Source organism: Lagenorhynchus albirostris, chromosome 13 (assembly GCF_949774975.1).
Source record: "Lagenorhynchus albirostris chromosome 13, mLagAlb1.1, whole genome shotgun sequence".
NCBI lineage: Eukaryota > Metazoa > Chordata > Mammalia > Artiodactyla > Delphinidae > Lagenorhynchus > Lagenorhynchus albirostris.
Genome location: NC_083107.1, coordinates 65,203,539 through 65,230,809, shown reverse-complemented (window position 1 = coordinate 65,230,809; position 27,271 = coordinate 65,203,539). Strand labels below are relative to the sequence as shown.

The window sequence follows — 27,271 nt, the reverse complement described above, 5'->3', positions numbered from 1 at the left end:
AGACATAACTTCTGGGCATTTTGTGGGAGTTGGGAAGATCTACCACCTCCAAGCTATGAGGAATTGGGGTTTAAAGTGCATTCTGGTTTCATGTGGCATTTCAGACTAGGGGTGTGTGACTCAAAGCCCACATGGTTAAAGAGTGAAGGAATTGTCCTCAGGGATACGGTGTTGGCTGTCTCAGAACAGACTCAAATAATTTGGAGGGTCATTCAGGCTTTTCAGAATGGGGTACTCTGCCTTTGGGCTGCTGCCTTTAAAGCCAGTGAGAATCTTCTGGGTTCACTCTGGACCCCACTGCTTCCGGTCACAGGGAAGCACTAGGCAAAGGCTTCAGTATCAGACGACAGCATCTGAACCCCTGCTCAGCCACTCACTGGCTGTGTGGCGGTAAGCAGTTTACTTAGTCTCTCTGAGCCCATTTCTTCCGTAAGTGAATTCTGCGATCCCTATTTCAGATGGAGGGCTATCGTGAGGATTAAATGAAGTGGTGTCAGTAAAGCACAGCATCAGTGCTCCGTGATGGTCACTTGGCCATTCCCCTGAATGGGCCAGTGGCTGAACACTCCTGGGCGAGGAAAGGCTCGAACCAGTGCAGCGAGATTCCTGGTCTACTCACCCCGGCCAGGGTGCTGCAGGTCATCAGGGAGCCTGCCTCGGCTACCATCTTCACCACTGTCATCAGGTCAGACGAGGAGGAATGCAGGCTGATGCTGGTGACCACCCCTCCCGTGAGGTCCACCATCAGGGAGGTAGCCATGGTGCAGGTTGACATAGGACCCATGAAACCTGGGAGGGATAAAGGCAGATCAACCCCTGTGGCGCCTTGGGTGCCCCAGAAAAGGAGGTTGTACCCGGACCGCTGCATATTTCCCAGGAAATGGACTTCCCAACCACCCCCGGGCTACGGCAACCTGCCCACCTTCTGTTCTCCTGGATAAAGAATCTAGCGATGCGCCACCGTTATCGCTTCCTTCTGCTGGTCTCCTGGGCCTGGGGAGCCCCCCAGGTGGCAGCATTGTACAGGCGCTGGAGCCACAGGCCAGGGTTGGACCCCAGTCTCACCAGATACTTAGCTGCTTCACCTAGACAAGTTACTTAACCTCCTGGGGCTGGGCTTAGCATAGTGCCTGGCACAAGGGAAGCCTTTAATAAACACTGGCTATTATTATGATAAGGATCCACTGTTTCAGTATGGAGGTTCCTTAAAAAACTAAAAATAGAACTACCATACGACCCAGCAATCCCACTACTGGGCATATACCCTGAGAAAACCGTAATTCAAAAAGAGTCATGCACCCCAATGTTCACTGCAGCTCTATTTACAATAGCCAGGACATGGAAGCAACCTAAGTGTCCATCGACAGATGAATGGATAAAGAAGATGTGGCACATAGATACAATGGAATATGACTCAGCCATAAAAAGAAATGAAATTGAGTTATCTGTAGTGAGGTGCATGGACCTAGAGTCTGTCATACAGAGTAAAGTAAGTCAGAAAGAGAAAAACAAATACCGTAGGCTAACACATATATATGGAATCTAAAAAAAAAAAAAAATGGTCATGAAGAACCTAGAGGCAAGATGGGAATAAAGACACAGACCTACTAGAGAATGGACTTGAGGATACGGGGAGGGGGAAGGGTAAGCTGGGACAAAGTGAGAGAGTGGCATGGACATATATACACTACCAAACATAAAATAGATAGCTAGTGGGAAGCAGCCGCATAGCACAGGGAGATCAGCTAGGTGGTTCGTGACCACCTAGAGGGGTGGGATAGGGAGGATGGGAGGGTGGAGGACGCAAGAGGGAAGAGATATGGGAACATATGTATATGTATAACTGATTCACTTTGTTATGAAGCAGAAACTAACACACCATTGTAAAGCAATTATACTCCAATAAAGATGTTAAAAAAAAAAAAAGGATCCACTGTTTCCTGTTTAACAACAGTGGTAAGTACTGGTTGTGTGCAGGGTACCTTGCTAGGCACTGAGCGTTCAAAGATGGATGAGACCCTGTTCCTGCCCTCCAAGAGCCCACAGTCAACAATTGTGATGCTCGCTGTGGCCATAGGCAGCCTCTGTTCTTACTCTGTGTGAAGCTTGACCCAGAATCCCCATTCCCATCCTCAGAACTAACCCACTCCCCCCAGAATCACCAGTGAGGTGATGTCACTGAAGGTAACACAGGTGAGGGTGAGGCTTACATAACACATCCCCAAAGCAAACCACCTAGAACTCTAGACCTGTTCTCCAAAATGCCTCTTCCGAGACTTCCTTGGTGGTCCAGTGGTTAAGACTCCATGCTCCCAATGCAGGGGGCCCGGCTTCGATCCCTGGTCAGGGAACTAGATCCCGCATGCTCCAAGTAAGACCCCGCATGCCACAACTAAAGATCCCATATGCCGCAACTAAGAGATCCCGTGTGCCGCAATGAAGATTCCGCATGTGGCAACTAAAGATCCTGAGTGCCACAGCTAAGATCCGGCTCCGCCAAATAAATTTTAAAAATAATAAATATTTTAAAAATGCCTCTTCCCACCCTCCCATGGGGTTTCTGCTTCTGGACCCACACCCTGAGAAATGCCCTGTCTTATTGCCCTATCTTGTCCTCCTCCCAATTCTCCCCCAGTCACCTACTAGACAGTCTCCAGATTCAAGAGCCAATCTGCTCAGCCCAACTGCTGGCCTCCCCTCTCGTGAGCTCTCCTCTCGGGCGGGAGGCTGAGCTTTTCAAGGCCCCCTTTTCTCCTCCGGGGAATGGGCTCTTGTGGTCGTGCTGCCAGGTGAAGCACGCACAGCACGTGGAGAGGGTCTGGATTGTGGAGGTGTGCTTGCTGTGAGCACGATCAGGACAGCAAGTCCATGCTCACCTGCTTCTACCGCCAAACTCGTCCACCCCTCCACAGCAGCACTCACCACCCACATGCTCTCCCCTTAGACGGACACGTCGGGTTGCTTTGCCTTCCTTGGGTGTCTATTTGCTGTGAGAGCGCGTGGATCACCTTGGAACAGAGAGGAAGTAACTGGGGGTCCCGGGAAGGCTTCTGAGAGGGGTCACAACCCTGAACTGAGTTTTATCCAGGTCCGGACAGTGGGATGGACATTCTGGAGAGGAAGAATCAAATCAGGTAGGCTCCGGAGCCGGAAGAGCGTGGTGGAGTGGGGGTGATGATGGACTGACTGGTATTCCCGGGAGAGAGGGCGGATTGATCACTCACAAGGAGAACCACTGAAGCAGGGGCCACATGAGGTCAGATTTGTGTTGAGAACTCAAGTTCCTGTCGATGGGGTGAACTGGAAAGGTTCCCATGGGCTCCTAAAATATAGGCAGGGCAAACCCACAACAGCATGGAGCTGAGTCAGGCCAGGCATGAGACCCTGCCTCTTGGTGTCAAAGCTGTCCAGTGGGCATGTTCCCACACTGCCTGGTCACTCAGGCCTCCGGCCGGGACCTAAGCTTTCCTGTCCCTGACGGGGAAGCAGAGGCCAAGCCCCATACAGGTTGGTAGCCACAGAAAAGCTCCAGCTGTTGCTTGCTTTCTGGTGACGCAAAACCACGTGGGGTCAGGCGTGGGTCCACCCTGCTGCTGCCTCTACTGGGCCCGAGGCCTCGGACAAGACCCCTCTCGGTCCTCAGCCCTTCACCTGGATCAGCTCTGGGGCCCCTCAGACACCCCTCTCTCACCATACTTCCACCTCTGCAGTTCTCTCCTCCTGGGGTCCCCCAGAATTCACGTAAACTCACTTCAGCAAATACAGATCAAGCAGCCGCTCTCTGCAGGACACCGTCCCAGGCACAAACACCATGGACGGCTTAGAGAGTCTCGTGTTAATGAAAGCAAAGGCCACAGAACCCAAGGGCCATTCTACGGGAACCAGGTGGCAGATGGATCTCAACTCGTTATTAAACTGGTTCTAAGTCTTATCTTTCTGTCTCTCCCTCTCTCTGACCAGGGTTGTCTGGTATTAGACTCTTATCTCTGCAGTGTTTTTAGTCAACTGCAAAGCTTCGATCATGCCTAGGTAGGTCTCAGCGTCTGTCTCACTTGATTTTCCACGTTTTCTGGCTCTGGGTCCTAGATTAAGAGGGCTTTGCTGAGGGTGCTGGAAGATCACCAAGACTAGGGTTTGGAACCCATTCCAGAGCCCGCCAGCATGACCTCCCGTGTTGCCACACCCCCTTCTGGCTTCCAATAGAGCTTCACTGGAGTCACACCAGGAAAGCGGCTGCTGGCTGTGCCCCGTCACTCCAGGGCCACTGCCTCAGGGTCTACGGGCCTCGTCTGATGTCATGCACCTCCCACTCTCTGCAGTCACCACAGAGACACCCAATGCAAGGGGAGGGACCCATGGCCAGTGGCCCCCTCTGGGTGTCTTCCACAGCCTTCTCTCGCTGTGTCTCCACAATGCCCACGAAGCCTGTCCCAGCAGCAGCTGGGCGTTTCGACAACGAGCTCTCCCGCTCTGCTTTACAAACACGCGCTCACAGAGCCTGCTCATGCTTCAGGGACAAGTCAACTCTTCTTAGCTCCCTTTGCTGCCAGGAAATAGAAGCGGAGGGAAAGAGGGAGAGCACTGTGTTTGCCACACCTGTCACTACGCGTGTCACCTGAACCCAGGAATTCTGAGAGAGCCTTCTTCTCACCCCTCGGCTTCCGCCTCATGCTGGGGAAACGTCTTCATGCCTGGCAGGGACGTGAGAGGGGGAAGGATTCAGATGTCAAATCGGGATCCAAAAAGGATGCTGAAAGGCTATAATTCTGAGCCACAGAGATTCCAGAAAGGATGCTAGGCAGCTTACCAGACCTTGTCTCCCACTCTCCTATTTTATGACCTCTGGGGAAAAGAACCCTGCAAACAAAGATTTTTTTTCCCTCCACATCTGACTCACTTGACCAATTCATTTCTGACTCCCCAGCTGCAAGAATGGTTGAAAGTTTGGGATCCACATGTTCACTCGGTATTGCCTACACCCTTGGAGGGAAAGAGGACCATCTCCACCTGGACAGGTGGGTTCTCTATGCTTGCGCTGTGGTCCCTCTGTGCCAGACACTGAGTTCCAAAGACGCAAAAAGACAAATCATTTTCCTCTAGGACTGACAGTATCAAGAAATGATGGAAAAGCACGTGACAGGGGAGGACAGACCTGATCCCAGCTTGGCCTCAAACACGGTGTGACCTTGGGCAAGTCATTTCACTGCCCCTCCCCACCCCAAGCCTCAGTTTCCTCATCTTTCAAAGAAGGTAGGGTTTGATGCTGACAGAGGCTCCGTCTAGCTCTGATGTGCTGTAATTCTATTTGATTTCCTCCTGCATTCTATAACCCCCTTCTTTGGATGGAGGGGAAAGCTTTTAAATTGCTTTGGAGTTTGAAACATTTTCTCCTGCACTAGATTTCTTCAGGCAGTGGAATGTGAATTCTGGGTCCAGTTTCCCATTTCTTTTCAAGCTGAATGATTGCTTTAGGTCAGCTGTTAACAAAAATCAGGTCAAAGTCATCATTTCATCTGCGAGCTTTCTAATTCTCCAAGTGAACTGCCATGCTCCCCCCTTTCAATAAGGAAAAAAAAAAAGAGGCCCTGGAGTGGTGAGCACTGAATCCACCCCGGAAAGATAATGGCAGTGTTTGCATAAGTAGCTTAGAAGTGAATTAACCTCCCCAAACATATGGATGGCTTCATCCACCTCGCCTGTTTTCTGGGCTTCCTTCTCAAATGCTAACGACCAGCTCTTCCTGACGCTGGAAATGAGCAACAGCTCTAGTTTTGCACAAGCTGGGCTCAAAAGAAAGAATGCATGAAAAGAGCCCCTGAGATGTGCTTCCAGAAGGACAAGGACTGGGGTAGTCTGTGGGGTCGTAACCACTCCTCAGGGCCCGGGACTGGATGGGGCGGGGTCTTCGGTCTTGCCAAATGACGTCACTTGATCAGACGACCAAAAACCTCAGTAGACTCAGGTTAATCGCTTACACCTGCCATCACATCACTCTTCAGAGCCTTGGCTTCCCCATTTGTCATTATGAGGCATTGGTTAGGAAGATCTTTGGGGAACCTGATTCCAGGACACTCTCGAGCCTTGGCTTCCCCATTTGTCATTATGAGGCATTGGTTAGGAAGATCTTTGGCGAACCTGATTCCAGGACACTCCCCACTATTCATTTTTCTCCTGAAATGTGTGGGCCCGACCTTTTGTCTCCTAGCATTGGCTTCCAGCTCTGATGTGTCCCTCACTTGTGTGGGTCTTGATGACAGCGACCTCTCACACACACACGTACTCTTGCACACCCCGCCTGAGCCAGCGTGAGCGTCTCTCCCAGTGCCCAGCACAGTGCCTGGATTATGATTAAATACACCATACACAGCTGTTGAATAAAAGCAACCCAAATTGTCTAAGTGAAACAGGTGACTTGGGGAGTTTATAAGTCCTCGAGCTTGTTAACACCAGAAGGTAGCCCCTGACTCACGGTGTTTGGACCATATAATAATAAACAGCTCCCGCCCTGCCCCCCAGTCATAAATGCAATCTCACGGCAGCCACACCAGGTCCCCAAGTGTCCCCCGCCCGGGTCACTGCTCAAATCACCACCCCCCTCATATCTCCTCTCTCTTTTCTGAAATCCTACCCATCCTTCGAGGCCTCGCTCAACGCCACCTCCTCTGTGCAGTCCCAGCTGAGTCTCTGTGAGTCAGAACTGCTGTCTCTATCCTCTGCCCCTCTCAGCAGACTTTGAACATGATACTACATTTTATTGGGGCCCGTACACCAGCCCTTACAATAATACCGTTGTCAGTGCCTATCTCTGTCCAGCTCTGCCCTGCCCACCCCCCGCCATGTGTCTCTGGGGCCCTCCTCTGGCTCCAGCTGAGCCTTGCGCACAGTGATTATTTATAGAGGATGCCCAGCGAGGGGGCAAAGGCTCTGAGGCTCCCAGGGGCATCGCTTGCATTGAGCAGAGCCGCCAAAAGTCTTAGCGCCGGCTGCTGGGGAGCGTCAGCCGGGGCAAGTGGCTGGGCAGGCAGGGCCAGCATCCAGGCCCTGGGCAGAGGGACGGGCCCATCCTTACTCTTGTTTGTTGCGAGGATTAACGAAGTGCTCACTGTTCAGGACAGGTAGGCGCTCGTCAATCACCACTTCCACCCACTGGCCACACTGCCAGAACTGGAGGAGAGAGAGAGGAATATACGCCTTAGTAGAGTTGGGGCAGGAGGGAGGTGCTGGCCCCCCGACCCAGGCCAAAAGATAACCACCTTTGCCACTTAACCACCACAGTGCAACAAGGAAGTCTATCCAGACCAAAATCCCAGCCCAGGTTGGCGCACGGGGGACCGGACTGTCACCTCCACTGACAGGTGAGTCACAGATCAAGTTAATCAAGGAAAATACAGCAGGGAGGAAGGAGTCTTGGGCTCCAGCTGGACTTTGTGGCTGACTCCTGCCTCACTTTGGCAAGTCCTTTGTGAGATTCAGGTGCACTGAAGACTCTCCGGGTACATCTCGTCTACAAAATGGCAGTAGGGGGAGCAGATGCTGAGTAGCAAAGGAGAATGGGAGATATAGAGTGTTGTGATGGGGAAGGAGAGCCTTTAGGGAGCTGAAGGCTTGAGAGAGGAGGCAGGATTCCAGCAGGTGGCGAGGCGCAGGGAAGGCATCCCAGATGCGGCGGCGACAATGGGGGCGGAAGCCTAGGGGCCGAACGGTGAGGTTGCTCGGGACTGAGCAGTTACAGCCTCACCCTGGCCCTCCTCTCCTCACGTCCAGCTGTCTCTGCCAGCAGAGCAGCCGCCATGAAGCGGGCTGGCACTGTTGCTGCTAAGCGTGCAAATGAACCAGATGCTCCTCTCCAAAACAGAGTGGTTTAATCTTCAGCATTCAACTCTTAATGGTTCACCCGGGGGCATTGCCAAATGAGGATAATTCATAACAAAGCCAGCTTTTTGGAGTTGGTTTGCTGGTCTCTGGATCAGCAACAGGGTTTCTGGCTTCAGGCCTGAGTCTTGACAAGATTCAGGCAAGCCTCCGATAGTCGGGCTTGGAGTAAAGCTGGGTGGATGCAATCCATCATCTGCTCGGTGGTGACAGGGAGACTTGCCCACAGCCGGATGTCCCAGATGTTGGGCTTTTGCATACAGATGAGGATGCACTTTCGAAGCAGGGAGGGAGACCAAGACAGAGATGTCAGTGGAGACAAGACAAAGAAGATGTCCTCGCAGTCTTTAATGACAGTGCACTGGAGCTGGTGTTGCCCCAGCTGTGGATCTGCTTCCCGACTGCAGTAAGATGCACAGGAGGGTGAGGCTGGGAGCCAACAGGGATGCTATTACAGTGAGATCGTGAAACCTGTCCGAAGCATCAGGGAAGCTAACGCTAGCTCCTTGAAGGAGGATACTAGAAGGACAGACCCATCTGGATGTGGGGTTTAATTGGATAGCAAAGTGTAGTAGGTGGTATCCAGTCAGTGGAACCGTGCTCCAGTCCTGGTTTTGTTTTTTTGTCCCGAGCAATAGATATTGGATAAGACACTTAATTCTCTGTGATTCAGTTTCCTCATCTGTCAAATGGTGGTAAGAGTAAGAGCTACCTCCTACTGTGATGGGATCAGATGAGTGTGTGAAGGTGAGATCACAGGTTTGAAACTGTTTCTCGACAGGCTTTTCGTTCAGCACTTAGGTTAGTGCCTGGCACACAGTAGGCCATAAAGAATGAGTGAGTCCTGGCTTGAACGAGATCCTCTTGTTGGTTCTACCCTCACTCACATCTTCCCACACCAGTAATGCTGACCAGACTTGTTCTCCCTCTACAAAGGGAACCTCAGATAAGATCATCGTTCCCAAAAAGGATGAAAATGGCCTGACTGGTGGTCAAGAATGAGGTCACCGATCTGTGTTTCCTGGTTCACTGCTCTGGGTGAGGAGGGCTGGCGCCTGGATAATGTCTGCGCCCTTCAAGAAGCTGGCTGGTGCCATTGAGCCAGTACCCAAGTGTCTGAGGGAAACCAGAAGTGTTTTGGGCAAAGCATCCAAGTTGCCCAGGCACTGGGCCCTTTCCAGAGAAGAGTGCCCAAGCTCAGAATGATGAGATGTACAGAGGTCAGCACTTGTAGCTATTTCTGGGGAACTGTGGGACTATCTTCACCACCCAGAAGGGCAAAGCATGTCCAGCCTGGGCCTCAGTTTGTCCTCAGTTTGTCACCCCACCAACACTTGCACCCCTGAGGTGAGCCCAGACACAGCTAAACACTGCACCCTCTGGCTAACTCCTCAGTATGACCCTTGGACCAGCAACATCAGCATCATCTGGGAGCTTGTTAGAAGACCTAGCATGCAAATAATTGGACTTCAGGAAGAGAGAACAGGATAAAGGAGGACACCCAGAAAAAAATGGAGGGAAACAGCTGAGCAGAAAAAGGAGGCAGGTCTTCAGAACGAAAGTGCTCACTGAATTCCAGGCGAGATTAATCTTGCCTGGAATTCACGCATCTGGACATTTCTAGAGAAATTTCTGAACCAAGGAGAGAGATCACCTCATATAAACTTGCAATTTGAGAGAATATGTTGCATACAAGGTCAAGAGAATAGATTAGCATTGGATTTTTCTTCTGCAACATTGGGGAAGGTACAAGACAATGGAGAAATGTTTACAGATTCTTGAGGAAAAGGAATGTAATCCAAAAATCCTAAACCCAACCAAAATATTGTTCTTAAGTAAGAGCAAATGAAAAATACTCATGTAATCTGAGAAAACTATTCAAGGAACTACTCCTACCAAATGTGGATGAAATTGGAACAAAAATCTTAAGACGAAATGAAGGCTGAAAGAAACAATGGTGAGTAATGAGTTCTGAATATGCTTTGGACAAGAAATATACTGGTAACATAGTGAAAATGAAATTGATAGTGAAAGGATATAATAGGGAAATGTAAGTAACAGGAAGCTGGAGTAGCAAAGTGAATATCGGATAAAGAGGAATTCAAGTTCAGAAGCATTAAATACAGCAAAGAGGGATATTGTGTAAGCTTTATTGCAACAACCTGAGAGCAAGAACATAAATATTTGGGCACCAAAGAATATAGAAGGAAAAGTATAAAGCCAGAACATGAGGAACCCTCCAAACTATAACTTTGGGGAAGAACTTTAACTCACTTCTTTTAGAATATGACAAATCAAATAGACAAAAAATAAGCCAAGATAGAAGAGATAATTGCAGATTACACAATCTGCAAATCAGGGAGCTTGATTCCATATATCATGGATATATTATCATGGATAATATATACTCTTCTCATATGTCCATGAAGCATCTATAAAAACTGTTGTGGACCTGGCCATGAATAAAACTTTAATAATTTCCCCAAATGTGAGAGTTTATGATGATCAGAATACTCTGATCATCATCTAATAAGTCTAAAATTCTACAACCAAGAGATGATCCCCTATAAAACTAAATCAAAACTAAAAACATCATAAAAAAGCTAAAAACATATTAACTTAAAATTAATAAAAGACATTTGATATTAAAATTGATGGATACAGAAAAGATCTGAGAAGGAAAATTTTAGTCTTAAATCTTTTATCATGAATAAAAAAAGAAAGAATATTAAGTGTATAGTTTCAGAAAACAAAAAACCAATAAAATTGACCAGGAGAAAGTAAATGGGAATTAATAAAAATAAATTGAAATTAATTATATGGAAATCAAAACCCTAAAAGAAAAAGAATAGAAAGAACAATGAAAATTGAAAGTTGAGTCATTCAAAAACTAATACAGTAGATTGGTTGGATTAAGAAGAGCTGGATTAAGAAAAAAAGGAAAAATAAAAATATAGTTTAGGGATTAATAAAGTTGACTTAATCACAAATTAGAAGAAATAAAATAAATTTTCAGAGAATTATATAAGCAACTTTGGTGCAATAAATTTGGAACTACAGAAGAAACAGTTGGTTCTCTTGGCAAAATATAAATTTCAAGAATTAACTCTAGAAGAAATAAGAGGCCCAAGCAGATCAACAGCTATTGAACACATCAGAAGAGTTTAAGAAATCATATTTAAAAAGGAGATAGAAGGGCTTCCCTGGTGGCGCAGTGGTTGGGTGTCCGCCTTCCGATGCGGGGGACACGGGTTCGTGTCCCGGTCTGGGAGGATGCCGCGTGCCACGGAGCGGCTGGGCCCGTGAGCCACGGCCGCTAGGCCTGTGTGTCCGGAGCCTGTGCTCTGCAACGGGAGAGGCCACAGCGGTGGGAGGCCCGCGTACCACAAAAATAAATAAATAAATAAAAAGGAGATAGGTCCAGACGATTTAACTATTGCCTATTTTACTTTTAAAGAACAGATAATCAATGATTAACAGCCATTATACAAATTATTTCAGATCAAAGTAAATCTCAATAGGTTCATATTAAAACGCAAGCATAACTCCACAGTAAAAACAACAAACAATGGGAAGCCAATTCCACATGTGATACAGATGTAAAAATTCGAATAAAATTTTTAGCAAATTTAATCTAACAGTGGATTAAAAGAATGACAAACCAGGAAAGTAAGTCACTAAAACCAAGAGACAGCAGGATTTTGCTCTTGTCACTCTTATTCAAAATTGCAACCTTCTAATTAATGCAACAAGGCAAAAGAGCAAAATAAGCTCTATAAATATTAAAAGAAGAGACAAAATTATCTTTGTGGATAATATTAGATAACTAAAAAAAAATCCAGACACTACTAAAGAAAAAAATTAGAACTAATAAAAGAATTTGGTAAGGCGGTTAGATACAACTTAATATAAAACAAGGAACAGCTTTCCTCTTTTTAGCAACGTCTAGTTAGAAAAATCATTCATATTAGCTACAAACTTGTAAATTATCTGAGAATACATTTACCAAGATGGGTATAGCATGAATATCAAAACATAACTATAACATTTTACTGAAGGGCATAAAACTAGTTCCAAATAAATGGAAAGATATACTGTCTTTTTGGAAAGGAATAACTACAGTAATAAAAGTTTGATTTTTCCAAATTAATACATAAATTTAATGCTGCTCTATTCTGCATCACAGTGGCTTTTCTTTTCTTTTCTTTTCTTTTTTTTTTTGATACGGGGGCCTCTCACCGTTGTGGCCTCTCCCGTTGCGGAGCACAGGCTCCGGACGCTCAGGCTCAGCGGCCATGGCTCACGGGCCCAGCCGCTCCGCGGCATGTGGGATCCTCTCAGACTGGGGCACGAACCCGTGTCCCCTGCATCGGCAGGCGGACTCCCAATCACTGCGCCACCAGGGAAGCCCAGCTTTTCTTTTTAAAATAGACACATGATTTAAAAATTCTCATAGAAGAATAAATGTGCAAGAATCACCAAGATAAAATATTTTTGGGGCAAGCATAATGAATAATGAAGGAGGACCTATGCCACCAGATATTACAGCTCATTCTAAAACTACTGTAAGCAAAATAACCAGATACGGCACAGGAATAGACAGACAAAATCTCAATGACGTACAGGGTTCTTGATGAATGACTCTTCTCTTTTGCTGATTGTTTCTGCCATTCTTTATATTTACATGAAAACATTTTAACTCTCATCCTCCCTATGTGTCGTCAGATCATGAGCCAACACAGAGTAACAACACATAAGTGTCTTTTCCACATCTCGGGCTGCCAGACCAACAGAACTTTCACGACGGTCGCCTTCCTGTGCTCACAGAGAATCCCATTTAAGGAGCATCCCAGCAGCACACTTACCGGAAAATGGAAAATCCCTGTATATTGGTATGAAAAGTTTTGGTCCATTAGGATCTTCTGCAGATGCTGTGGGTTCTGTGTCAAGGAGCCCAGTGCTGCCAGGAACCAGCAATCTCCTGGGAGGGGACATAAGCCATGAGAGCTGCCTGGACACAACTGGAAGCCCCATCCCATGTACTGCACAGAGTCAGCATACCTCCTTCTGAATAATGCATTTTTTTCTGTCTGAGAGAGGAGAACCAGAAGAAAGATTCATTGGGTTCAGTTCCAAGCAAAATAGAGAAGGTGATGGTAGTGGTTATGGAGATAGTGGTAGTGGTGAAAGGGGTGATGGGGGTAGAGGTGGTGATGGGGTGGTGGTGGTGATGGGAGTGATGGGGGTAGAGGTGGTGATGGGGTGGTGATGGGAGTGATGGGGTGGGGGTGGTGATGGGGTGGAGTAGTGATGAGGTGGAGGTGGTGGGGATGGGAGTGATGGGGGTGGAGGTGGTGATGGGAGTGATGGGGGGGTGGTGGTGATGGGAGTGATGGGGGTAGAGGTGGTGATGGGAGTAATGGTTTTACCGAAATAGCACATACAAAGTATCTAGCACAGCCTTGCAGAAGTTCAATTAACGTTTGCTTCCCTGATGCTTCTCTCTACTCAGTGCTCAGATTAAACTCTGTGTCTATTTGCTCCTTTTCTTTGATAATCGCTCTCCCCAAAGGGCTCTGCACACCCGCTACTGAGCCGACTTCCAGGCTGAGGGTCTGGGTGTGAACAGTCCGTCCACAGCAACACCGAGGGTGCCAGCCTTGCCTCCTCAGAAGATGGGGCAGCATTCTGGGGGTCTGGGTGGGCACTGCTCTTGACCCCCCCTACTCTGAGGCTGACTTTGGGCAGCCTGCGTCAATCCAGGGCTGGGAAGGAAGAGGTTGAGTTCTTACCTGCCTCCCCCTGTTGGATGTCGAAACTGCTCACACCTTCCAGGATGAAGTGAGGCTCTGATTTACCCTTCAATAAATCCTTAGAAAAGAGGGAGAAAAGCCATGAGCATCTTTCATTCCTCTGTCTCCCAGTGTGCTACCCAAGACATCACTCTCTTTGTCTTTGAGGGGTAGAGGTTACTTCTTTAAACAGGTGTTTAAAATATGAGGTAGGAAAGCTGCCCTCATTCGTCAGGTTTTATTGCTAACAGCAAGGCAGATGTCAAAAGGGTGTATATGTAACTGACCAAATAGGCAATAAATGCATAAGCAATCTGTGCCAAGAGATAAGGACTCAGGATCCTTACATCAAATGATCAGCCATCCTGGTACCAACAGCACTGTTTCATTAGGAGTTTATAAACAACCAAAAAAGAAGAGGATGCATTTACTAGAGGAAACTTTTATAAGCATAACCACGCTTTCCTTGTGAAACGTCATCTCTCAGAAGTCAGTGTAGACATTCTGAGCTCCAGGTTCAAGTCCAGCCATGTGCTGTACAGGACAGAGGATGTGCATTATTCAGCCCTTTGCCCACTCCCTGGCTAACACACAGACGGATTCTGGAAGACCCCAAGCAGCCTCTAGGTTCTCCTGCTACCAGGAGCCCACAGGACTGTCCTGAGCTTCCTCTCTGTGCATCTCTTCCTGGATTTCCATTGTGTGGAGTTGTATAATTTGGTAACTGTTCCTGTATCATTTCTTTTCACATTGACAAATAAGTCCCCAGAGAGCAGGGTGGCAAAGTAGATTCATCTACTCAACAGCCATGAACGTGTGGAGTCCTGTATCTTGTGAGACCTGTCAGCCCTTCGTATACTGCCGGCCAGTTTCCTGGTGGAGCAGCCAAGGGGAAAACAAAGGTGTGCGTGTCTGCAAACAAGTCAGCCAGCCCACCTCACCAGGCCTCCTCCCACCATCTTCTCTGCACATAACCAGCCCTCTCTGATGGCCAGGGCAGGGCGCTCAGGCTCAGGCCCTTGCGATGGAGGCATCCAGCTGACCCTATGCCCTACCCTTGGCTGCTCAGAACCTGGGGTCTCTCCCAACACCAGCAGGAAGGGCAGCTCTCCACAGGGCCCTGGAGGGAGCAACTCTCCCAGTGTCAAAGCAACTTGGGGCACTTCAGTGGCTTTAGCTGTCCCCTCACCTTCTACTGGAAAAGGGAACTCAAGGTCTCAGTGGAGGCTAGCTGGAGATCCTCCACTCAGGGATTAAAAAAGAGGGTGGAGGCCATCAGGTTTTTGGATGGGGTAAAAAAGACAGTGTGGCTCAGCTTTCTAGACCCAGCACAGCTGCAGCTTCTTCGTCATTTACTCCTGGTTTACCCCCATGATGGACAGAGGAGGGGTAGGTGTGCTGAGAGTGATTGAACCGAGCATGGTGTGGAATCCTGCCTGCATTGTTCCCTGGGTGACCTTGAGCAACTTTCTTTACTTTGCTGAACCTCAGTTTCTTCATATGTAAAGTGGGAGTCAAATGAGAAAGCCACTGGTGCCCTGGCTGCTGTTACCAAACCCTCACCGCGGACTAGATGCTTCATTCACGGTGGTCTCCCGACAGACTTGCAAAGCAGGAGTCTGCATTTTACAAAGGAGGAAGGATGTGAGATACTCAGTGTAGCATCAGACAAGGGACCTGTTCAATAAATATTGATCCCCTGTTTCTGTAATATTTGCAAAATTAAGAAGACCACACTCATGGATAAACCCAGCATCTCAAATGCATTCCTTATAAAACGAGAGACAGCTGAATGGATACAAAAACAAGACCCATACATATGCTGTCTACAAGAGACCAACTTCAGACCTAGAGACACATACAGACTGAAAGTAAGGGGATGGAAAAAGATATTCCATGCAAATGGAAACCAAAAGAAAGCTGGAGTAGCAATTCTCATATCAGAAAAAATAGACATTAAAATAAGGACTATTAGAAGAGACAAAGAAGGACACTACATAATGATCAAGGGATTGATCCAAGAAGAAGATATAACAATTGTAAATATTTATGCACCCAACATAGGAGCACCTCAATACATAAGGCAAATACTAACAGCCATAAAAGGGGAAATCAACAGTAACACATTCATAGTAGGGGACTTTAACACCCCACTTTCACCAATGGACAGATCATCCAAAATGAAAATGAATAAGGAAACACAAGCTTTAAATGATACATTAAACAAGATGGACTTAGTTGATATTTATAGGACACTCCATCCAAAAACAACAGAATACACATTTTTCTCAAGTGCTCATGGAACATTCTCTAGGACAGATCATATCTTGGGTCACAAATCAAGCCTTGGTAAATTTAACAAAACTGAAATTGTATCAAGTATCTTTTCCAACCACAATGCCATGTGACTAGATATCAATTACAGAAAAAGATCTGTAAAAAATACAAACACATGGAGGCTAAACAATACACTACTTAATAACAAAGTGATCAATGAAGAAATCAAAGAGGAAATAAAAAAATACCTAGAAACAAATGACAATGGAGACACAACAACCCAAAACCTATGGGATGCAGCAAAAGCAGTTCTAAGAGGGAAGTTTATAGCAATACAAGCCTACCTTAAGAAGCAGGAAACAACTCGAATAAACAACCTAACCTTGCACCTAAAGCAATTAGAGAAAGAAGAACAAAAAAACCCCAAAGTTAGCTGAAGGAAAGAAATCATTAAAATCAGATCAGAAATAAATGAAAAAGAAATGAAGGAAACAATAGCAAAGATCAATAAAACTAAAAGGTGGTTCTTTGAGTAGATAAACAAAATAGATAAACCATTAGCCATACACATCAAGAAAAAAAGGGAGAAGACTCAAATCAATAGAATTAGAAATGAAAAAGGAGAAGTAACAACTGACACTACAGAAATACAAAAGATCATGAGAGATTACTACAAGCAACTCTATGCCAATAAAATGGACAACCTGGAAGAAACGGACAAATTCTTAGAAATGCACAACCTGCCAAGACTGAATCAGGAAGAAATAGAAAATATGAACAGACCAATCACAAGCAATGAAATTGAAACTGTGATTAAAAATCTTCCAACAAACAAAAGCCCAGGACCAGACGGCTTCACAGGCAAATTCTGTCAAACATTTAGAGAAGAGCTAACACCTATCCTTCTCAAACTCTTCCAAACTATAGCAGAGGGAGGAACACTCCCAAATTCCTTCTATGAGGCCACCATCACCTTGATACCAAAACCCGACAAGGATGTCACAAAGAAAGAAAACTACAGGCCAATATCACTGATGAACATAGATGCAAAAATCCTCAACAAAATACTAGCAAACAGAATCCAACAGCACATTAAAAGGATCATACACCATGATCAAGTGGGGTTTATTCCAGGAATGCAAGGATTCTTCAATATACGCAAATCAATCAATGTGATACACCATATTAACAAATTGAAGGAGAAAAACCATATGATCATCTCAATAGATGCAGAGAAAGCTTTCGACAAAATTCAACACCCATTTATGATAAAAATCCTCCAGAAAGTAGGCACAGAGGGAACTTTCCTCAACATAATAAAGGCCATATATGACAAACCCACAGCCAACATCGTCCTCAATGGTGAAAAACTGAAAGCATTTCCACTAAGATCAGAAACAAGACAAGGTTGCCCACTCTCACCACTCTTATTCAACATAGTTTTGGAAGTTTTAGCCACAGCAATCAGAGAAGAAAAGGAAATAAAAGGAACCCAAATTGTAAAAGAAGAAGTAAAGCTGTCACTGTTTGCAGATGACATGATACTATACATAGAGAATCCTAAAGATGCTACCAGAAAACTACGAGAGCTAATCAATGAATTTGGTAAAGTAGCAGGATACAAAATTAATGCACGGAAATCTCTGGCATTCCTATACACTAAGGATGAAAAATCTGAAAGTGAAATCAAGAAAACACTCCCATTTACCACTGCAACAAAAAGAATAAACTATCTAGGAATAAACCTACCTAAGGAGACAAAAGACCTGTATGCAGAAAATTATAAGACACTGATGAAAGAAATTAAAGATGATACAAATAGATGGAGAGATATACCATGTTCTTGGATTGGAAGAATCAACATTGTGAAAATGACTCTAGTACCCAAAGCAATCTATAGATTCAATGCAATCCCTATCAAACTACCACTGGCATTTTTCACAGAACTAGAACAAAATATTTCGCAATTTGTATGGAAACACAGAAGACCCCGAATAGCCAAAGCAATCTTGAGAACGAAAAACGGAGCTGGAGGAATCGGGCTCCCGGACTTCAGACTATACTACAAAGCTACAGTAATCAAGACAGTATGGCACTGGCACAAAAACAGAAATATAGATCAATGGAACAGGATAGAAAGCCCAGAGATAAACCCATTCACATATGGTCACCTTATCTTTGATGAAGGAGGCAGGAATGTACAGTGGAGAAAGGACAGCCTCTTCAATAAGTGGTGCTGGGAGAACTGGACTGGTACATGTAAAAGTAAGAGATTAAAACACTCCCTAACACCATACACAAAAATAAGCTCAAAATGGATTAAAGACCTAAATGTAAGGCCAGAAACTATCAAACTCTTAGAGGAAAACATAGGCAGAACAATCTATGACATAAATCACAGCAAGATCCTTTTGACCCACCTCCTAGAGAAATGGAAATAAAAACAAAAATAAACAAATGGGACCTAATGAAACTTGAAAGCTTTTGCACAGCAAAGGAAACCATAAACAAGACCAAAAGACAACCCTCAGAATGGGAGAAAATATTTGCAAATGAAGCAACTGACAAAGGATTAATCTCCAAAACTTACAAGCAGCTCATGCAGCTCAATAACAAAAAAACAAACAACTCAATCCAGAAATGGGCAGAAGACCTAAATAGACGTTTCTCCAAAGAAGATATACAGACTGCCAACAAACACATGAAAGAATGCTCAACATCATTAATCATTAGAGAAATGCAAATCAAAACTACAATGAGATATCATCTCACACCAGTCAGAATGGCCATCATCAAAAAATCTAGAAACAATAAATGCTGGAGAGGGTGTGGAGAAAAGGGAACCCTCTTGCACTGGTGGTGGGAATGTGAATTGGTTCAGCCACTATGGAGAACAGTATGGAGGTTCCTTAAAAAACTACAAATAGAACTACCGTATGACCCAGCAACCCCACTAGTGGGCATATACCCTGAGAAAACCATAATTCAAAAAGAGTCATGTACCAAAATGTTCACTGCAGCTCTATTTACAATAGCCCAGAGATGGAAACAACCTAAGTGCCCATCATCGGATGAATGGATAAAGATGTGGCACGTATATACTATGGAATATTACTCAGCCATAAAAAGAAACAAAATTGAGCTATTTGTAATGAGGTGGATAGACCTAGAGTCTGTCATACAGAGTGAAGTAAGTCAGAAAGACAAATACCATATGCTAACACATATATATGGAATTTAAGAAAAAAAAATGTCATGAAGAACCTAGGGGTAAGACAGAAATAAAGACACAGACCTACTGGAGAACAGACTTGAGGATATGGGGAGGGGGAAGGGTAAGCTGTGACAAAGCGAGAGAGTGGCATGGACATATATACACTACCAAACGTAAGGTAGATAGCTAGTGGGAAGCAGCTGCATAGCACAGGGATATCAGCTCGGTGCTTTGTGACCGCCTGGAGGGGTGGGAGGGAGGGAGGGAGACGCAAGAGGGAAGAGATATGGGAACATATGTATATGTATAACTGATTCACTTTGTTATAAAGCAGAAACTAACACACCATTGTAAAGCAATTATACCCCAATAAAGATGTTAAAAAAAAAAAACCGAGAGAGAATAAAAACGTGGATTACACAGTCAACTCTTAGATATTAGAAAGACCAAAAGAGCCTCACAAACATAGGTGGAAAGAAATGATAAACAGAACAACTGGTGAATTACAAAATAGAAACACAGCAAGATCAGTAACGCAAATATTGAATACATTGTATTTGGGGAGAAGGTTTACTTAGACCCAACCTTTGGCTAATATGCTAGAGAAACCCAAATAAAATTAGAAATAGAAAGGAGGTTTTAGCAGTATAAAAACATGATGTAAAATTCTATACTAATCAGTTTAAGCATACTGATGATTTTCTGACAAGAATTAACATGGCCAAAATGATCCAAGTTGGTAAATAACCTGAAAATCAATAACCTTGAAACAGTATTTTTAAATGATCAAAGAATATCTCCCTATTATCTCTGTCAAGGCTTCTAAGCTCAAAATTTTCTTACTGAATTCTCTCAAACTTTTAGAAAATAATTCCTGTGTCGCTTACAGTTTGTGTTTTAAAAAAGAAAGAATCCTGCAACCGGTTATTTTAAGAAGTCAGCACAGCCTGGATGCCCAACCTGAGAGAGAGAAACACACACACACACACACACAGACACACACACACACACACACACACACACACATCACATCACAGACTTCATTTACGGAAATATACTGAAATAAATACCCGGCAAATGAATCAACAATAAATTATACAACTAACCCACTACCATTAAGTAGGGCTTGCCATAGAAATGCAGGATGCCAGGATGGTTTCCTATCAGGATATCTAATGGTATAAAATACCATTTACATGGGCCAAAGGAGAAACAATTGCTATCTTTCCAATAAATGCCTTGAAGGCATTTGATAAATGCACAACTTTCTCTGATTTACCAAAATAACAAAATCGAAAATGAAAAAACCCAAAATTTTAGTTAATTAGGAATAGAAAGATACTTTATGAAAATTAAAGGATAATTATTTCAAATCAAAAATCAATTGTCAACATGAAATTTATGGGCAAACACTAGAATTGTGTGCATAAAAGTTAGGTACTAAACTAGCATTTTTTATCTCCTGTCCTGAGCTGCCTGTTCCTTCCTCACTCTGGGCTTTAGAGGGGTCCTGGGTGATCCAAAAAGAGCAAAGGTAGGAGGAGACAGAAATTATACCCAGAAGCATTTCAGTCTGCCGGGCCGACTTTCTGAGACCAGGCCCACAGAGAAAATAGATCAAGATGGTTGGTAGATAAAAATCCCCTGGCTCTGGGCAGGTCCCCTGTCACTAGGTGGGCTGGGCACACCAGGGCAGTTAGAGAATGTGGTAAGACTGGTGATGGGCAGTCTGTACCCCGAGTGTGATTCAGAATCACGCAGGAGCTTCGCAGACATGGAGACTGCTGGAGGCCGCCCCCACGACCTGGATTTAGTAGGTCAGATGGAGGTAGAGTTCAGGATCCACACAGCTCCTCAGGTGATTCTGAGGCCCAGCCAGGGCAAGGAGCAGGTTCAGAGAGGTTGAGTGATTTATCCTAGGTCCCACAGGAATCAGGCTGTGCACCAGGCACTCCGCTCCCATAATGCCTTCCCCATGGACCACACTGGCAGGCAGGGTCTTCAGTGTTTTCTGACTCTGTGAGGTGGATTGGCCCTTTGAGGTTTCTGCAACATCATTTGTACAGAAGGAAGCTGTGATAGTTCATTTTCTGTGCCAATTTGACTGGCTCATGGGGTACCCAGATTTTTGGCTACACACTATTTCTAAGGAGCGTTAGCATTTGAATCAGTGGACTCAGTAAACAAGATTGCCTTCCCCAATATGGATGGACATCATCCAATGTATTGAGGGCTTGAACAGAACAAAACGCAGAGGAAGGGAGAATTCACCCCTTCTCAGCCTGACTGCTGAGCTGGGACATTGGTCTTCTCCTGTCCTGGGACTGGGAATTACATCATAGCCCCCCTGGTCCTCAGGTCTTCCCACATGGACTAAACTACACCATCTGCTTCCCTGGGTCTCCAGCTTGCACATAGCAGATCTTGGGACGCCTCAGCCTCCATAATTATGTGTGCCAATTCCTCATAATAAATAAATCAATAGGATATATCTATATAGCTCCTGTTGGTTGTGTCCTGTAGGAGATCTCGACCTCTCCCCTCTCCTCCTCCCTCTTCCCCTCTGCATCCACACCCATAACCCATACCTGAAGTGGTACCAAACGAGGCACTCCCCTGCAGTTGTCTCTGGAGGTGTCCCTTCCAACACAGCATCACTTCCTATGTTTTGGACAGCGATTCCTGTGTTCTTGTCAAAGGCTCCTCATGCCCTCCCCGAGATGGTGTGCTGCTCTTGGATGAGGAAACACCCGGTTTAGCGTGTTGGTCTTCAGACACAGGCCCTTTCAGCCGGTGGCCACAATTCAGGCTGCGCCAGGTGGCAGCGTCACTCCCTTTTCTATTTTTGCTAGAGAACTTTGCTTTACTGGAATCAGAGTTCTTTGGCTCCGTGGCAATTGGCTGTTGGCGTGCTCTCCTTCTGTCGCCTTCTGCTACCTGTTGCCTTCACAGCCTACATTCAGAGCGCCACTTTGTTAACCCCTTCCTTTCCGGAATAACTCATGCTGAAACCAAGGTGAATCATTTATAGCAAATGATCCTTTCGGAAACTCTGCTCTGGCTACTTGGCAGATGAACGTTGGTGTCTGGGTAGGCAACACTTCATTCTGGGATGGCCACAGGCCAAAATCCACAGTGGGGCTGGGTGCTGAGTCCTGAACATGTTTTGGGCCCCCAGCCCATTCTTCAGTTGAGAAATGAACATGTTTTTCACTAAAGAATGGGGACAAAGATGAAATTTCAATTCCTCCGTCTGACGCAGTGGCAACTCTGCTGTGAAGATCTACGTCTACAATTCTGTGTCTTCCAATATGGTAGCCACAAGCCATATTGGCGACTTACATTTAAATAAAATTAAATAAAATAAAATTAAATTAAATTAAATCAAATCTGCAATACCTCAGTCACACTAGCCCATTTCAATTGCTCAATACCAACGTGTCACTAGTGGCTACTGTATTGGCAGAAAGGACATTTCCATCATTGCAGAAAGTTCTATTGGACAGTGCTGATCTACTGAACGAGGATAATATTATCTATCTCATAGGCCTGTTATGGTAATTAAATGAAATGTTGTATGTAAAGTGCTTAGATTAATACCCAGCATAGGTACATGCTTGATAAATGGAATTTGTTATTATTCATGAAATAAAATGTTTAGAAGAAAGTGACCCTAAGTGCCAAATTCAGTTCGGGGAAATATCATGCAGAGTCTCCAGGTACAGGTGTAATTCTCAGCGTTGTCTCCTGCTGAGGCTGGTGTTGCAGGAAACATTGAGGAGGATGAGGAGTTGGATCCTTTCAGTGCCATTTGCTCCAGGCACAGTCACAGGCATTTACAGAACCTGACTGCCTGCTGGTGGGGGGAGGGGAGGGTGTGGGGAGTGGGTTACCAATTCCTCAAACCCAGAAAAGCTGAAGGAGGCAACAGAAGGAGCTTCTACAGCAGCAAAATGGATTAGGGTTACTTGTTAGAGAGAGGGAAGACAAGAAGAAGGAAGAGGTAGGCGAAAGGAGAGAGAGAGAGAGAACATGAACTATGGGATGCGAAGCAACTTTTCTTCTTCATGAGGCGTAGAAAGCTGAGCCTAGTTTCATGCCCCTGACTCTTGCACTGTAGTTGAACCTACCTAGCCTAGATGAGTACGCGAGGTAGAATGATACCCATGATGGTTTAACAGTCGCCTAGAGTATGAAGCTTTCCCATTACCTAGAAAAGCCTAGAATGCAGACATGGCCTAAGGAGCCTTGCTGCCACCTCAGCCATTATATAACTGAAGTTTAGGGGATGCCAGTCAGGCCTCTGGTTAGGCACTGAGCAAGCTTTAGATTGGGAGGCAACCTTCTAATAGTGATAGGCAAGAAAATGTGAGAAGAAAGGCACTACGCATGCTCCCTGCCAGGCTACCCTGGCTTCCCCAAATGGTTTCCTCTGACCCACATTTCTCCTTAAAAGTGTTTGCTGAAAATGGCTGAAGACTGAAGCTGAGATGACTGGACAGTGAAAGCCCAAGAAATCCCAGAGGATGGTCCCTGTGGCTGCTACTCTATGCCGTCCCTCCCAAATTAGTCATAGTAACAATAGCTAGTGTTTAGTAAGTGCTTACAATGTGCTAGACAATGTTCTAAGTATTGTCTTCATTCATTCCTTAAAATAATCTTGTTAGGTACTGGTACCATTTTTATCCTCATTCTTTTCACCTATAAAAATGGAAAGAAGGGCAGAAGATAGACAGGGATTGATTCTGTTACCCAGACAAAGTAGGAGATTCTATCGGTGCACAAGGTATTATGAGCAGCAAACAGGAGCCTAAAATACATCACGAGCTTATGATGAAGGCTTACAGGAGGCGATACAGTTGTGGTGTTAGGAATATGTCTCAGAGCCAGACTCCAGGGCTCAAATCCCAGCTCTAACACTTTAGGCCGGTCACTTAATTCTCTGTTTCTGTTTCTCAACTGTAAAATGGGGCTAATAATTGTACCTCCTCATAGAGTTATTATGAGGATTCAGTGAGTCAAAGCACCTAAAGCCAGGCCTGCCATGTGGTCAGCACGATCTAAGTGTTGGCCATTACAGGTAGGATTGCTCCATGCTGGCTGGAGCTTCTCCTTCAAGGCTCTTTTCAGTCGCAGCTGTGAGCTGTGGCAGTTGAGGACGTCACCATGTTTAAGGGGTGAGTACATCAGCTTTCTCCTCCACCATCTTCCTTGGAAAACAGGTCAACTCAAGAATTCTCTATTATACATGTAGAGCTTGAAACCCATTTCAGGTGCCTGTGGACATAATCATTCATTCGCTCACTTATTCATTCACCCAAATCCTAACAGAATCCTGTGGGGCACACAATCCTATGTGAGGAATAGTACCATATGTGGAGTCAGAAACTTTAGTTTAAATCCTGGCTCTTTCCCTCACTAACTGTGTCACATTGTGCAAGTCACATCACCTGTCTGAACCTATTCTCTCATAAAACTGGGAAAGAACATGAGACAAAGTAAGAGAAGACACATGGAAAGCTCTGGAAAATACTATACAAGCGTAAGTGCTGACAGTTGTGATAAGGGATACAAAGAGATATGACATATCCACATATACATTATACAAGAAATGTTGGAATGAAAAATGACCCCCTGGTAGAGCCTTTGGATGGGTAAAAGAAGAACGGGAGTAAAAAGTATCTGGCCCCTGGCTGCCTCTGTTTTGGGTTCCTGGAATGATTCTGTGTGAGTCATTTCATTTCTGTTTGCCTCAGTTTCTCCTGGACCTCAAAAGACATCACAGTTTGAGATGTTGCTGGAATTAGATAATAAAAAACTCTCAACCCTTTCTAAATAAAAATGTTATAAATTCTTTAACACTATAAATATGGTCTCACATCTATTGCTCAGTACCTTGTGAAAAAAAAAAACATTCTAAAAGAACCTCATCTGAAAATAACAAAGGGAGAAAAATATAATCCTTCCAAGCTCTAAACAGAGTTCTCTGCTCAGCTCTCCTTAGAAGTGAAGTCCACAAGTAGGGAGTCATTGTTGGGGACTTACTGTCTCTGGATGGTAAGATGGATTCTAGAAGCTTGAAGCACCCCCATCTTAACGAAGTAGCATCCTAAGCCCCACCTGATCCCCACTCACCCTCCCCTTCCCCAAAGCTACAAATTGGTCCTGAGTTAGGACAGGAGTTGTTACCTCTAGAGTTTCCGTCTTGTTCTCTGTCATCAGAAAATACCTATTCTGTATAACCTAACCTGGCTTTATTGAGTGTGTTGCACAGAGTGCTTGGCATTTCAGTCGCATTCAGTAATGCTTGCTGAAATCATAATCATCAGCTTACTAGACATTAGATTCTCTCCTCTTATTCTAGGTTCTGCTGGCTGCTTTTGGAAGCATGAACAGGAGGTTTGAGCATCAGGGCCCTCAAAGTGGCCCTTAGCCAGGTCCTTTGCGTCCATGAAAATGATATTATGAGAATGTCCAGTGGGCTGAGAAATTTCCCTTGGAGCTTCATGCCTTGAAACTGAGATAGTTCTAGAAAAAACCAACAGGGCTCACCGGGCTTCAAGGTGGAGTTAGTGGTCGTCTACTGGGGTGGGGGAGTCGGGGGGTTTGAACATTGCCATGAAATACCTCCCTAATTCTACAGCTGATGTTCACAACTCTTTCATAGGTGATCAGCCTTTACAAGATTGAAAATACAAATATACACGACAGAGGCAAGGCAACTGCTGAAATTCATCCTATTATATAAGTGACTGACATGTTATCTTCCCTTTGAGTAAATTCTAATAAGGAGAGAAAAAAGATAAAGACAGTGATACCTGACAGATTAAAGAATGATGAAGACTGACAGAGGCGCTCATTTACGGAGACTGAAGAGACCCCACAGCTGCTACTACAGTCCTCCTACCCATGCGTTCCCATTTTTTATGTGGGAATCCTGAGGCATGTAATCTAGTGACATGCTGTCTTAGAACTGGGGTCCTGCTTCCTGGTACAGGGTCATTCCATCCCACTGTGGATACAACTCTGTAGCTGAGGGACCAGATGAACTTCAGTCTCCTTCCAGTTTGAGTTGGGCCAGCCCTGAAAACCAGGTCTCAGGCCCCTCATTTCAGGGGGAGGCACCATGGGAGGCAGTATGTCAGAGGGTCCAGGAGCTGGGCGCGTCCCTAGAGAGGAGGTTCACTTACCTTTGGCCGCATCCAGCTTAGGCTGGAGAGGTTTTTTCCCTTGAGCAGCTGTAGACCTATGGAATAAGTCTCAGCAGGGAATGTCTCATCCTCACACAGCAGCCCTCTGTTTAGGCAATAATCCCGCAAGGAGTAAAAGTCCTGTTGCCTGAACTTGATGATGGGGGTCTTGGCTAGAAGCTCCTGGTTGTGCGCCATGACTCTTCTTGGAAGAGGTATAAGGTCTTTCCCTTTCAGTGAGAAAAAAGATATTTTTAGGGGTAAGCCGTCAAGTCCTTTGCGTCATTAGATGTGAACCCTTGAAAGGCACTCAGATGTCCCCCACTTTTACAAGTGAGGAGACTGAGACCCAGATCAGTGCTATCCCTGGTGACACAGCCAGTTGGTAGGTGAGCCCGGACTACAATCCCAGCATCCTTCCTTCTAGTTCAGTTTTCAGGCTGCTGTACTGAACAGCTTCTCAGGATGCTCTTCCGTGCGTGAGAGACTATTCATACATGAATGAACATTTATTGAGTGCTGACTTTACACCAAGCACTTTTCTGAATGCCGGCAATCCAAAGATAAATATGACACGATCTTTATCCCCTGGGGGCTCATTATCAAGTGGGAAAAATAGATTAGACATTTCAACAACAAGCTCTCATTCAACAGAAACTGTCTAATTAAAAATGTGTACAGAGTCCTGTGGATGGATATAAAGAGGAGAAGCTAGGAACTGCCAAGGAGAGTCTGGGGTGGTTCTCCCACAAGCACTGACGTTGGAATTGGCCTTGAGGGAAGAAGAATTTGCCAGGTGGAGAACTGGCAGGTAGGTTAAGAAAAAAAAAAAAAAAAAGTCCCTTCAGGTGCCCTGAGTAGCAACTGCATGGAGGACCAGGAACTGGATTGGAGAAGTCATGGGTGTTAGAGGGGGTGGGAGGGGC

At 45.2% G+C, this 27,271-nt stretch overlaps 1 protein-coding gene across 1 annotated transcript in view; it reads right to left on the bottom strand.

Annotated features, from left to right (window-relative positions):
- The window catches only part of CAPN13 (calpain 13), a 58,260-nt gene extending 31,717 nt beyond the window's left edge, over positions 1–26,543 (bottom strand). Inside the window, 7 exon segments of the mRNA XM_060168965.1 lie at positions 620–743; positions 745–789; positions 2,838–2,876; positions 7,070–7,164; positions 12,738–12,853; positions 13,665–13,743; positions 26,346–26,543. Coding sequence (XP_060024948.1) covers positions 620–743; positions 745–789; positions 2,838–2,876; positions 7,070–7,164; positions 12,738–12,853; positions 13,665–13,743; positions 26,346–26,543 — 696 coding nt within the window.
- Between the last annotated feature and the right edge of the window lie 728 nt (positions 26,544–27,271).